This window comes from Podarcis bocagei (genome assembly GCF_964188305.1).
Source record: "Podarcis bocagei genome assembly, chromosome: W".
Lineage (NCBI taxonomy): Eukaryota > Metazoa > Chordata > Lepidosauria > Squamata > Lacertidae > Podarcis > Podarcis bocagei.
In genome coordinates, this window is record NC_138131.1 from 54,533,889 (window position 1) to 54,548,818 (window position 14,930).

Below are 14,930 nucleotides of genomic sequence, written 5' to 3' on the forward strand. Positions count from 1 at the left end.
TAGCCAAAATGACAGAATTAGTAAGAAATGCTCAAACAATGTTTGGTTGTGCTTCGATTAACTTCATAGACATCATGGAGAAACTGATTAAATAAATGAAAACAGATTATTTGTAACTTAAAGTGTCAAAGGCACAAAGAGATGGAAGTTACTAATACAGCAGGGATTCAGACTTGTTTCACAGAACAGAAAGAAAGTTGCTGTTTGGCTTTAAGGGAAGAAAGACAAAAAGAAAAACAAATGCAATTACTTTTTATAGAGTATTTAAATCACTGTTTGCATCCCCTCATTATCATTTGTGCTGTGGGAGAAAAGAAAGGACACTCTGTTGAAAGGGAAAATTATTTCATGTGAGAGGTCTGTCAGGAAATGCTGTTCCTAAAATGCATAGGCATATACACACCTGTTGAAAGGGAAAATTATTTCATGTGAGAGGTCTGTCAGGAAATGCTGTTCCTAAAATGCATAGGCATACACACACACACACACACACACACACACACACACACACACTGTTATAAAATCTACTCAAGAGAGGAACTCACAGTGGGAGTGCTTTGATATTACCTGTGAAAAGAATTTGACATGTCCAGTACTTAACTCTTTTGTATTAAGTAGCCCCTGGAGCAAAACACATTAAGGGTGATTTCCCTCAATGGCTATTTGGAAAGGTTTCTCCCTGCAGCACACTGCTCTCCAAACCTTCTCTCTCCCCCCTCCAATCTCTCTCTCTCTCTCTCTCTTTTTTTTTTTTTAAGCTGATCTAGCCTCTGTGCATGTGCAGAGTTCATGCCTCAGCAAACCTTTTATACCATTGAAAATGTTGCATCTTTTGGCTCAATTAGAATAAGGAAGGGAAAGGTAAGGAGTAGATTTTAAAAATATGGTTAGATTTTAAAACAAAAAAGAGAAACTCAGCAATTCAAGTATTCACCATTCAGCCCAAGCAAAGGAGTGCTTCCTTTATGTACAGGAAAGGGCTAATATCCCTCTGGCCATTCGCGGAACAATCAACCGCTCTCTTATTTATGAGTAAAAATGGCCAGAGAGTTAGAATTCATAGGATTATTTTATTTTATTTTTTTAACATTCTCAGTCATGGTCAAGGCTAATTCTACTTAACTATATGAATTTTTATGTGCTTAAACTTTGAGTAGACTTTTAAGTCTGATTTTTGTAAATAATAGACAAAATGATAAACACTAATCACTTAAATGCCTGATATCACCAGTTCTGCTTCAAACATCACGAGCAAATCTGGGCTGAATTTCAACACATCAGTTACAAATTGGGAAAGTTGAAAGGGACCTGGGGTCTATCCAACCCTAAAATACAGGGTTCATAGCAAGATTTGTACTACCAGAAACACACACATTCACCTCTCACCTTTAAAAACAAAGAGCAAATCTGGGCTGGATTTCAACTCATCAGCCACAAATTGGGAAAGTTGAAAGGGACCTGGGGTCATCTAGTCCAACCCTAAAATACAGGGTTCATAGCAAGATTTGTACTACCAGAGAGACACACACATACTTATGTACACAGACACAACTGGGGAAGAGACCACAAGCCATGCGCCTATCATGTACTATGGAAGAGGAAAATAAAAGTACCCAACCCTTTTAGCAGATCTTGAAGCTAGTTTGAGTGAGTGTTTACTTCCTTAGACTAAAGAGTGAAAGTTCCTAGATAAATTATCTTTAAAGACTGAAGTGAACATTTTTCCTAAGATAGGGAGAGGATCTCTTATAAAGCATAGTTAAAACAACCATAGATTTGATTTAAAAGGAATACAAAAGTGACAATTTTTCCTGAACTTGCAGAGGAATAGTAAGCCTAATCTATGCCCCCCCCTTTGCAGTTTCCTTTAAAGGAAGCTTACTCGGGAGTAAATTTACCTGTGTGATAGGAATTTTATGGTTTTAGATATATAGTAATGTTCATAACTGCACATACATAGATCAGCACAGGAACCATTTTGATTCCTAAACTGACCAAATCCTTTCTCTGCAAGGTTAAAAATGGAAAAGCCTCCCCATTGTCTCTTCCTTTAATCTGTGTTTGAATAAGGTGTGAGCCTGTGACCTGGCCCAGGAAATAAGTATTTTAGCATTACAAAGGAATGGCCAGGCTCCCCAGAAAATCCAATCAAGTAACCTGCTAGACAGGAGATAAACAAGGAGAAGAGAAAAACAACATTTAAATTTCTGTGATGTAGGTGGGATGTATCTGAGGGGTGGTCTTAGGTTACACCCCTTCTGTGATGTATGCATAATGTTTCTGGGGGTGGTCCTGATCTAGAGAAGGGGAATTTCAAAAGTCTTTATAAGGCCTCGCAGGCCATTGTTCTGGGTCCTCTTCCTCTCCTGCGTGTGAGGGGAGTACCCTGTTGCAACAGATCAATAAAGATCAAGCTTACTAGCTGCTTTGCTTCTCAATATTCTCTGGTTGGCCTCTGTTATTTTCTCCTACCAATAGGGAACCTATGTAAGGACTCTATATGGGCTCTTGGATACCCCATAAGGGAAAAGGGCATATTTTTATTTACAACACCTGGCACAGAATAAGAAGGAGAAGGAAAAAACCTGAAAGAGAGAATGAAACAAGGGGGGGGGGGCATTTTCTAAGAAAAAAGGCCAGGACATCTTATTGAGACTGATATCAGGAGCCTTACAATAACTCTTCTGTCCAACCAGATCAAAGTTAAAACTGGACTCAGATATTTTTCTTAGAAGGAACACCATACTTTCATAGGCATATGCTTAATGAAATACATACACTGCATTTTAGCTTGAGAGAGCAGTTGGCTCAACTAGGCTTTTGCAGCAGAAACATTAGGTTAACTAGAAACATTAGGTTAACTTAGACTGGAACACAGATGTACTCACAAACTCAAAAGTTACAACACAACATTTACCATTAGACTTAAAATCACCCTCCCCACTGAAACTAGAGAAAGGAGGTGGGGTAATCCTCCTTTCAGAACACAAGTAGCACGTATACAGGATTTTACCACTTGGGAGGAAAACTCTTTTAGAGCCTCTCTCAAATAAACATTTGCACACTCCATTCTCCATTTTGTCTTGTTTTTAAGACTGATAAGGTTCAACATGGCTTCCTTAGATTTAGAATTTGGAGCAAGCTTGCATTCTTATTTTAGATGGCACATTTAAGATAAGCAGCTGCTGGATGTTACCTAAGTACAATTTAAACACAGGAAAAACGTTTCTTAAACACAAATTGAAGGGGACTGTCAGAGTCCAGGCGGGAAGTAAGCACCAACTGGGCTTCTTTCACGCCAGGGGTCTGGGGACTATTTTTCTTTTGACTGAGGTGCACCCATTTTCAATTAAAAGGGTTTTGGACCTGGGCAAAACTCCGAAGGGTCCGGAAAAGGGGAAACCTGGACAAAAAAACTTGGGGATACCTGGACAAATCTCCGATGGGAAAAACCTGGGGATACCTGGACAAATCTCCGAGGGGGAAAACCTGGGGATCCGAGGGGAAAACTTGGGGAAACCTGGACAAATCTCCGAGGGGAAAACTTGGGGATCCAAGGGAAAAAACCTGGGGATACCTGGACAAATCTCCGAGGGGAAAAACCTGGGGATCCGAGGGGAAAACTTGGGGATACCTGGACAAATCTCCGAGGGGAAAACTTGGGGATCCAAGGGAAAAAACCTGGGGATACCTGGACAAATCTCCGAGGGGAAAACCTGGGGATCCGAGGGGAAAACTTGGGGAAACCTGGACAAATCTCCGAGGGGAAAACTTGGGGATCCAAGGGAAAACTTGGGGATACCTGGACAAATCTCCGAGGGGAAAACTTGGGGATCCAAGGGAAAAAACCTGGGGATACCTGGACAAATCTCTATTCTACAACTCACAGCAACCTCCCTGCCTTTTACAATCTAACTCAGAGTCCCTACTGAACGCTTGCACACTTGCAATGCCAGATTGAGACTCTGGAATATGAAAGATGGAAAGGAATTCAGCGCCCTTGCGTTCTCTGTTCACAGGTCATTTCTAACAAAGATCGCCATGGCAGAGGTGCGGCTGCGCTGGGAGTTATAGTCTTGGGAATTATAGTTTTCAGTGCAGAAGAAATTGCACGACCTTTCTGGGCAAAACTCCGAAGGAATAGGTCGGCATAAAGAATTAAGTGAAAGAAGTCACACACAACCCTTGCCTGGGCATACTCCGAAGGGCTAAGGCTGGTGTTGAGATCGAGGGGACAGAAAGGAGGAGAAGGCAATTTTTCAAGAGTTAAAGTGAGGAAAGAAGTAAGGATTTGAGAAGTATAGGTTTGCTGTGGTTTGCAGAATCCCACCCCACTACCCATTTTTCCTACTCATACTCACTTCGCAAGCGCTGTCCTGGTGATCCCGGGATCTCTTGACTGGTTTTTTTAAGGCCGGCCTGATCAAGATTTGCTTCCTCTGGTTAGCCCCGCTGAAACTCCAGTTATTGCCAGACCCTGGGACCGATGGAAGACTGGTTATTCCTCCTGGCAAACTGCCTGGTGCGCGCTGGATAACCAGTCCTTCCTCGTTTCCAGAATCCGGGTAACCAAAAGTCCCTTCGTGCGTGGTCGCCATCTGTTGTAAATAAAAATATGCCCTTTTCCCTTATGGGGTATCCAAGAGCCCATATAGAGTCCTTACATAGGTTCCCTATTGGTAGGAGAAAATAACAGAGGCCAACCAGAGAATATTGAGAAGCAAAGCAGCTAGTAAGCTTGATCTTTATTGATCTGTTGCAACAGGGTACCCCCCTCACACGCAGGAGAGGAAGAGGACCCAGAACAATGGCCTGCGAGGCCTTATAAAGACTTTTGAAATTCCCCTTCTCTAGATCAGGACCACCCCCAGAAACATTATGCATACATCACAGAAGGGGTGTAACCTAAGACCACCCCTCAGATACATCCCACCTACATCACAGAAATTTAAATGTTGTTTTTCTCTTCTCCTTGTTTATCTCCTGTCTAGCAGGTTACTTGATTGGATTTTCTGGGGAGCCTGGCCATTCCTTTGTAATGCTAAAATACTTATTTCCTGGGCCAGGTCACAGGCTCACACCTTATTCAAACACAGATTAAAGGAAGAGACAATGGGGAGGCTTTTCCATTTTTAACCTTGCAGAGAAAGGATTTGGTCAGTTTAGGAATCAAAATGGTTCCAGGTCGGCCTTCTTGTACTGATCTATGTATGTGCAGTTATGAACATTACTATATATCTAAAACCATAAAATTCCTATCACATACTACCCTTCGGAGAAAAACCCCAACTCACCCTCCCACTATATATCAGGGTCTGGGGGCTTCTCCTTACTCTTATATAGCAGGGTCTGGGGACTTCTCCCTCTGTATATCAGGGTCTGGGGACTTCCGCTTCAGTGTATCTGAAGAAGTGTGCATGCACACAAAAGCTTATATCAGGCATCCCCAACCTGCGCCCCCCCCCAATGTTTTGGCCTACAACTCCCATGATCCCTAGCTAACAGGACCAGTGGTCGGGGATGATGGGAATTGTAGTCTAAAACATCTGGAGGGCCGAAGGCTTGGGGTGCCTGGCTTATACCAAGAACAAACTTTGTTGGTCTCTAAGGCACTACTGGACAATTTTTATATATATTTTGACTTCATCAGACCAATACGGCTACCTACCTGAATCTAGAACCCTGGTTTTCTTTGCCCCCTTTCAGATCGTCTGTGATTGGACCGATTACGACGAGAGAATGAAGAAGCTTGTCAGTATTGTGGCTGACCAGCTGGAGAAGAACCGGCTCCCTTCGGTGCACCCCCATCACAGCATGCTGTATCCACTGTCTCACGGCTTCCGAAAGGCTATTGCCGAGAGACATGGGAACCTTTGCCTGGACAAGGTGGGTCTATGCTGTGAAGAGGTGTGCGCCGCTCCGTTCCGTCAGAGTTTGAATGCTTTCATGTTGGCTTTGGATATATAATAATATATAATAATTTATTATTTCTACCCTGCCCATCTGTCTGGGTATCCTCAGCCACTCTGGGTGGCTGCCAACCAAATATTAAAAACACAAGACAGCATTAAATATTTAAAAACTTCCCTAAACAGGGCTGCCTTCAGATGTCTTTTAAAAGTGAGATAATTGCTTATTTCTTTGACATCTGATGGAAGGGCGTTCCACAGGGCGGCCGTCACCACGAGAAGGCCCTCTGCCTGCTTCCCTGTAACTTGGCTTCTTGCAGGGAGGGAAGCGCCAGAAGGCCCTCGGGAGAGGGACCCCGGTGTCCGGGGTGGAGATGCTCCTTCAGGTCTACTGGGCCGAGGCCATTGAGGGCTTTCAAGGTCAGCACCGACACTATGAATTGTGCTTGGAAACGTACTGGGAGCCAAAGCAGATCTCTTGGGACCGGTGGTATGTGGTCTCAGTCAGACTGGATTTAAATCCTTTATTTTACAGAAAGGCTTGATCTTGCTGGCATCCTCTTAATATTGACAACCAGAGGAAAGTTTCATCTGCTGGGCTGTTTAGGGCTTTCAAGGTCAGCACCAACACTTTGAATTGTGCCCGGAAACGTACTGGGAGTCAATGCAGGTCTTTCAAGACTGGTGTTATGTGGTCTCTGCGGCTGTTCACAGCCCCCAGTCTGGCTACCACATTCTGGATTAATTGCAGTAAGGTAGCCCCACATAGAGCGCATTGCAGTCGTCCAAGCTGGAGATAACAAGAGCATGCGCCACTCTGGCAAGAGAGTCCGTGGGCAGGGAGGGTCTTATCCTGCATCCCAGATAGAGCTGCCCTGGACACAGAACAGACCTGTGCCTCCATGGGTCCAAAATGACCCCCAGACTGTGCAGCTGGTCCTTCAGGGGCACAGTTGCCCCGTTCAGGACCAGGGAGTCCCCCCCACCCACCCACACACCACAGAACTTCAGTCTTGTCAGGATTCAACCTCAACCAGTTAGCTGCCATCCACCCTCCAACCGCCTCGAGGCACCCGCGCAGGAACTCCACCGCCTTTGCCGGCTCTGATTTGAAAGAGAGGTAGAGCTCTCTATCAGGCTTCCTCAACCTTGGCCCTCCTGATGCTTTTGGCCTACAGCTCCATGGTCCCTAGCTAGCAGGTCTAGTGGTCAGGGATGATGGGCACTGTAGTTTGAAAACAGCTGGAGGGCCAAGGTTTAGGAAGCCTGCTCTGTATTGGCGCCAATGGCTGTTAAGCGAAAAAATTCCAGGGTGAGTGACTCCTTGACAGCCTAGCTCACCGGGGCACTTGTCCCCCATGGGTCCATGCTGTCAGTAAAAGGAGGAAGTCCCAGCCCGGTAATTTGGAGCAAAACAGTGGTCAGTAGACCATGATTCTTACTGTTGCACCACAGGTCTGCCCAGGAGTAAGAACCCCGAGCATGGGGCAATGTCAACTTTTATAACTTCCTTCTTCCCCCCAGAATACACTTCAAGCAGCATCGTTGATACATCATCACTACATCACTAGCACATCACAAATGAGGAGGGGTATACAAGGGTTATGCATTCACTATGAGGTCCCTTTATCAGACCCCTTAAATCTCCATCACTGAAAGAACAATAAAACTCTTGACACTTCCTTTCCCACTGGACTTGTCTGGAGATGGGCATTCAGAACACCTGCCTTGCTAAACTGCCTTGGCAGATGTCTATGGTTGCCCCCTTGGTCCCTCCCTCGGTGGGGTGCCGTGTATGTGCTCTCAGGCTTGGGGAATTCTGGCGGGATGCCCTGTTCCTGCTGCCTACATGACTTCCTGCTTCTTGGCTCATGGAGGGAGGTGGAGCCCAAATTCGTTCAAATGGCGGAATGAGGAGAGTCGGTTAAAGCATAGATTTTCTGCATGTCTTTCTTGGGCTGTCAAGTCAAAGGTATGTATATTTGTAACATTGGAACAACTTCAAAGATGTGGCCTCATGTCCCCCACCCCCATGTCATTTCCGTAACCCGGCTTTCTTGAATCCCCTTGCTAGATCAACGTGCTCCACAAGCCGCCTTACGAGCACCCCAAGGACCTGAAAGGCAGTGAGGGCCGGCTCCGCGTTGGCTACCTGAGCTCTGACTTTGGGAACCACCCCACCTCCCATCTCATGCAGTCAATCCCAGGCATGCACAATTCGGACAAATTTGAGGTGAGGTGCACAAGAGGGCAGCTGTGTGAGTAGCTCAGGCGGCAGAGCGCTGAGACTCTGAATCTTGGGGTCATGGGTACGAGCCCCACGTTGGGCCAAACGAATGAATACAGCCTAGGACCGCCTCTCCACGGAGGATCTAACAGTCTGCAAATAAAAAAATGTTAGAGGTCCTGGGCTTCAGGGAGATTAGGCTGGCCTCGACCAGGGCCAGGGCCTTTTCAGCCTTGGCCCCGGCCTGGTGGAACTCTCTGCCACAAGAGATCAGGACCCTGGGTGACTTCCGGTCGGCGCCAGCGCTAATGGCGGTCCTCTTTCCGAGCTCCGGAGGAGGACTGCTCTGCGAGTTCGGGTCTGACCCGCTACGGCAAGCGGGGGACCCCTAAAATCACAGGCGCGGAAGCCTGTGAACGAGGAGATTCGGTGGGCACCAGGAGCGCCCCCCCTTTACCGCAGAAAGAGCCTTTTTAAAGGCTCCGGAACGACATCGGGGGAGCGCGGTGCTGAGAATCGCTACCCAGCCCGCAGGGTGAAGCCGCGTCGCTATTAGCGGAGAGCGCCGATTCCTTCCTGTAAATTTCGGACTGAAAAAACCCGTGAGTAAGACTGAACGTCTATTTGAAACTAAAGTCTGGAAATTTGGCTGAAAACGGGGAGGTGAAAATTAAGGAAGTCTGCCTTCCCCCGACTGCATGAAAGTGAAAGCAACGAAACTTTAAAGCTGCATCCGCAAGAGACATTGCCTTTGATTAATTAAATCTGACATTTGGACTTTAGATCTCCCCTCTAGCTAGCAGGGCAGAGGGGAGGCAAAAGAGACATTAGTAACTGCATGATCTATTTAAAAGAAAAAAATTTCTGCTGCCTCAATAACCTGAAACGGACTGCTAAATAAGACAATAGGGCACTGAACTGACTTTTCCCTGTGAAGGTTACATTGTGATACAAAGTTCCTGGATTCTTTTGCTACAGTATACCAGAGTAGGCTGAGACAGTATCTACTGGAAAACTGCTGCAATTTATATTTACAAGCCTCCTGATATACTTGTTTTAAACTTTCTTTCTTTCTTTTTGTATTTGGACATTTTCTTTGTCTCTGTATCTGGACATTTTGATTTGCTCCCCCTAGAGGGTAAAGTAAAGGCCGATATAGCTCAAGACAGTGGAATTTTCCATCCGGAAACGGTTCCCGTGGGAAACGACCTTGGGACATGAGTGGTCCACTAGAAGAGATAGCCACAAGAGCTAAGACTAGACAACAACAACAGCACCAGCAACAGCAACAGCAACAAAAGAAGAGAGGCTCGATTACAGGCGCAACCCCTACAGGACCTACAGGAATAACAGGACAAGAAAAAGTGACAGCTGTCTCCATGGATGCTGTGACACAAGCTTTACTTAAGATAAACCAATCCCTGGAGACTCTAACAAAGCAGAGCTCAGAAAATACACAAAAATTAACAGAGTTATCAGCAAGATTAGATCTGAACACAGAATCTATAAACAAATTGGTCCAGGAAAATTCTGCAACACGTAAAATTGCGGAAGAAGCTAGAGCTATTGCTGGAGAGACTCAAGAGAACTTAGAACCGATTGCCAAAAAGGTGCACGAGCATGACGCAACTCTGGCTTTGTGGGAATTACAGAGAAAAGAGAGAAATTTGAAATTGAGATTAATTCCAGAGAACGAAGGTGACAATCTCATGGAGTTTTTAACACAAGAGTTTGCTGACTGCTGGGAAGATTTGGAGGAAGACGAATTTAAAATCACAACAGCGTTTAGACTGGGTAAAAAACAGAACAGAAAGACCCCGAGGGATTGTTTGATTACCCTTAGATCCAAGGAAGAAAGAGACAAAATATTAAGACTACATTTTGGAAAGGCCTTGCAAATTGGAAATTCAGCTGTACAGATTTTTAAAGACATCCCAAAATATATCTTGGATCTGAGAACCTTCTATAAGGATCTGGTTTTTTTGTTAAAGAAGAATACCATCCTCTTTAGGTGGGAATTTCCACAGGGATTGTCTTTCGATTACAAGGGGAAGAAGGTGAAAATAAAGACTATACAAGACAAAGAGAAATTTTTGGAAAGAAACCGAGAGGACCTACAGAAGGGAACTGTGGACCCAATTGCAGAACAGAGGAGAGCAATAGACATTTTGAATCTTTCGTTTGGACACATTCCACCACCATCAGAGGAAGAGCAACAACTTGGAGCTGTTGGAGGAGTGTCAGAAAAATAACAAGATGGCTCTGCAATTCCTTAGTTGGAATTGTAATGGGCTCAATATGCCTTTGAGGAGACGACAAGTTTTTCATATTCTGAACAGAGAACAACTGGATTTGATATGCCTACAAGAAACCCATATAACCAGAGCTCACAGGAGATTACTTATAAACAAAAGACTAGGACAAGAATTTATCTCATCAGACAAAGTCAAAAAAAGAGGAGTTGTGATCTATGTAAAAGAGAAATGGGCTCCAAAAATGATGTTTAAAGATGAACAAGGGAGATATTTGGCAGTTGAGATACAAGTACAAGGAGAAAAATTTTTGATAGTTGGAATTTATGCACCAAATGAAGGTAAAGCTGAATTCTTCAAGAAACTTCATGAAACTTTGACGGACTATCTGGATTATAATATGATAATTTTTTTTAAAAAAATATTTTTATTGGGTTTTCACATTTTATATAAACACAAACAAGACACCAAAACAAACATAAAAAACAACGAACATGAATAGTTCCCGAAAATCTTATTTTCTAACCCTAGTCCTTGACTTCCCCCCACCCCCTCCCCTGCATCCCTATTCCCAAACTTATGTCAGCAAGTTGGCATTTCTTCCATCTTAATATTAGTCCTTTTATAAAAAACAAAAATAAATTTTCCCTAAGTTGGACCCCAATTCTCTTCCCTCGATTTCTCATTTTTTCTTACATAATTTTCTTAATACTAAACCCCCTGGTCTTGAGTGTTGTTTAAATTTGATACTTCCCTCCCTCCCCTCCCCGCTTTGCGTCCTTTCCCGAGACATGTCCAAAATAACAGTTTTTAGCCTGGATTCCGGATATCCGAGGCTCTCAATTCTCTTTTAGTCCCTCTCCGCCGGTTTTGTTGGTAGTCCTTTTTGTCTATCATCGAGTCTCGAAAGATTTCCTTAACAATCAATCCAATCAGTCCATAGTCTCTTCCCATATTTAAAAGCAACTGCTGAGGAATTTCCACAAGGCCTAAGTCTTGCTGATAGTCAAAATCAAAGTCTATGTGGAGGCCCCAATTGTACTTCTTTATTTCGAGCTCCTGAATTCCATAAAGTCCCAGGGCCTCCACTTTCATCTTCTGTATCTTTCGTAGGCTTAGAGTGGATTTAATCCAATAGTCTCCTTGCTTGTGTTCTCCAGATGTCGGCTTCTGGTTAGTACTTTCCCAGATAACTTGTTCTCTTTCTTGTTTTGTCTTCTCCTCTTCTTTGTTTATTGTTTCAAATTCAGCTGTGGGTTCTTTCTCACTCAGGCCCTCACTACTTTCAGCAGAACTACTTGTTTCCAAATCCAAGGTCGTCAATTGTTTACTCATAGCTGTAGTCTGCTCCTGTAGGGTTCCCACCAGTGAGAACATTCTTTCGATTTCTCTCAGTATCTTTCCACCCACAGCCATTGTAATTCCACAGAATTCCCCCTAGAGGGAATCTGGTTACTGAGTAACCTTTTCTCCAACAATCCTCTGTCCTATTATTGTTTCTTTGTTTCTCAAAATTTTAGTTCAATTGTAACTCCTTTTAATCCGGAGAGGTCTTAAACAGCAATTTTTTTCACTATTAATAGTCCATTTGACAGCTTTTGACAGCTGTCAAATTCTGCTCCTCTATACAGGCTCCAAAGCAGGTCGCTCCCGGGCCCGGGAGGGAGGGTTGTTTACCACAAAACAAAGACTCTTCCAACACTCCACTCTCCTGCTCAAATTTACCTTTCTAAATCTTGGAAGTTACTGTCTTTTTAAAACTCACCCTTTACAGGGTAGGCACTCCAGCTTAGTTCTTATTTCGTTGCTCTGGATCGTCTGCAAGGGGGGGTGTGGGGACTTCCTTTTAGCACACCCCCCGGTCGTCTCAAATTCAAAAGGTAAAAGTTTTAAAGTTCAGTTCCAAATTACTCACGGGTTCTTTTTTCAGTCCGAATTTCAAGGAAGGAAGTCAGCGCTCTCCAGTTATGGCTCGCGGCTTCGCTCAGCGGCGGTAGCGGTCGACTCTCAGTGCCACGCCGTCCCCTGTATCCCCTCCGTAGCCTTTAAAAAGGCTCATTGCGAATCAGGGGGGGCGCTTAAGGCACCCGCCGAGTCTTCAGTCTGCAGGCTTCCGCGCCTGCGGTTTTTAAGGGTCCCCGTGTCGCCGGCACGGCAAAGACCCATCCACCGCTGAGCCGATTCCCTCCGGAGCTCGGAGGGAATCCGCCATTTCCCGATCGCGCCAACCCGGAAGTCCCCGGATTATAATATGATAATTATGGGAGACATGAACGGTGTGGTCTGCACTAACATGGACAAGGCACAAAGACTGACAGTTACCAAGGAAGGGAGACTTCCTAAGACTTTTTTTGAAATGACGGAAAATATGGACTTAATAGACATATGGAGAACAAGGAACCCTCTTGAGAGAGAGGGAACCTTTTTCTCCCAAGCAATGACGACCTGGACCAGAATCGACCAAATCTGGATTACTAGTGGGATGGCTCCAAAGATTAAGAAGGTAGAAATCTGCCCAAAAACTTGCTCCGACCATAACGCTGTGAAGATGGAAATGAAACTTACAACAACTGGTCAATTTAGATGGAGAATGAATGACACCCTCTTTCGAGATAAGGAGATCCTCATGAAGGCCCAAAAAACTTTAAAGGACTATTTTGAAATAAATTTAAGGGCCGATGTGGAAAAAAGAGTGATCTGGGACGCAAGCAAAGCTGTGATGCGAGGTTTTTTGATTCAACAAAACTCAATAAAGAGGAAGAAACAGAATGAGAAAAAGGAAAAGATTTTGGAAAAGATAAAGGAAGGAGAGAAAAAATTAAGAGTAAAACCAAAGTCCCAGGAGATTTTAAGAGAGATTAAGTTATATCAAGCACAATATATGGAATTGATGAACCAAGAGATTGAATGGAAGATAAAGCAAATGAAACAAAAGACATTTGAATCGGCAGATAAATGTGGCAAACTCCTGGCATGGCAATTGAAGAAAAGGCAGAAATTAAATACAGTTACAAGCCTAGAAGTGGATGGAAAGAACATATCTAAACCTAATGAAATTAGAAATTGCTTTTTGAGCTACTTTAAAAAAGGGACTCAAGGACCGCAAAATGAAGAAGATATAGATAAATTCCTTGACAAATATGGATTACAAAAAATCTCTCATCAAAGTAAGATGGATCTGAATCAGAGAATAACAGAACAAGAGATAGAGGCTGCCATTCAGAATATGCAACTGGGCAAATCTCCAGGACCAGATGGACTGACTTCCAGATACTACAAATCTTTGAAGGAGTGGTTGATTCAACCATTAAAAGAAGTCTGTAATGAGATTCTAGAGGGAAAAAAGGCACCTGAATCGTGGAAAGAAGCGTATATTTCACTCATACCAAAGACAGAGACTGAAAAGACTCAATTGAAGAACTACCGCCCAATATCACTACTTAATGTGGATTACAAAATTTTTGCAGACATTTTGGCAAAAAGATTTAAAAAAGTGTTGATGGAAAATATTCATAAGAACCAAGCAGGCTTTCTCCCAAAAAGACACCTAGCAGACAATGTAAGGAATATAATAGACATTTTGGAAAAGTTAGAGGTGAATATAAATACTAAAGCAGTATTGATTTTTGTGGACGCGGAGAAAGCCTTTGACAATATTTCTTGGAGTTTTATGACAAAGAATCTTCATGGGATGGGGGTAGGCCAAGGTTTTGAGAATGGTATGGGTGCAATATATTCTGAACAAAAAGCTAAGTTGATTGTAAATAATGTAATAACTGAGGAACTTAAGATAGAAAAAGGAACACGACAGGGGTGCCCAATTTCCCCATTGCTTTTTATTTTGGTTCTGGAGGTGTTGCTGAATATGATTAGAAATGACCAGCAGGTCAAAGGTGTACAGGTCGGAGCTAAACATTACAAGTTAAGAGCATTTGCAGATGACCTAGTATTGACTTTGCAAGAGCCAAACACTAGTACGAAAAAGGTGCTAGAAATAATCCATCAGTTTGGCCAGGTAGCCGGATTTAAGTTGAATAAACAAAAAACTAAAGTTTTAGGAAAAAATTTAACAGATATGGAGAAGGAGAAATTCCAAGAGGAGACAGGGTTGACGGTGGTCAAGAAGGTGAAATACCTAGGGGTTTATTTGACATCTAAAAATTTGAATTTGTATAAGGATAACTATGAAAAATGTTGGTCAGAAATTAAAAAAGATCTAGAAATATGGTCAAATTTGAAATTGTCAATGTTAGGCCGAATTGCAGTGATTAAGATGAATGTATTGCCTAGAATGTTATTCTTGTTTCAAACCTTGCAGATTCTTGACAAGATGGAATGTTTTAAGAGGTGGCAGAAAGATATCTCGAAATTTGTCTGGCAGGGCAAAAAGCCCAGAATCAAATTTAAAATATTGACAGATGCTAAAGAAAGAGGGGGTTTTGCCCTGCCGGACTTAAAATTGTACTATGAGGCAGCAGCGTTTTGCTGGCTGAAAGAGTGGATGCTCCTCGAGAACACAGACATTTTGGATTTGGAAGGTTT

At 43.4% G+C, this 14,930-nt stretch overlaps 1 protein-coding gene across 1 annotated transcript in view; it reads left to right on the forward strand.

Annotated features, from left to right (window-relative positions):
- LOC308578109 (uncharacterized protein) overlaps positions 1–8,186 on the forward strand; it is a gene marked incomplete at its 5' end in the record, with an annotated part of 37,142 nt that extends 28,956 nt beyond the window's left edge. The window contains 2 exons of the mRNA XM_081178378.1: positions 5,707–5,886; positions 7,984–8,186. Coding sequence (XP_081034504.1) covers positions 5,707–5,886; positions 7,984–8,175 — 372 coding nt within the window. The remainder of the gene's footprint in view (positions 1–5,706; positions 5,887–7,983) is intronic.
- Positions 8,187–14,930: the final 6,744 nt, after the last annotated feature.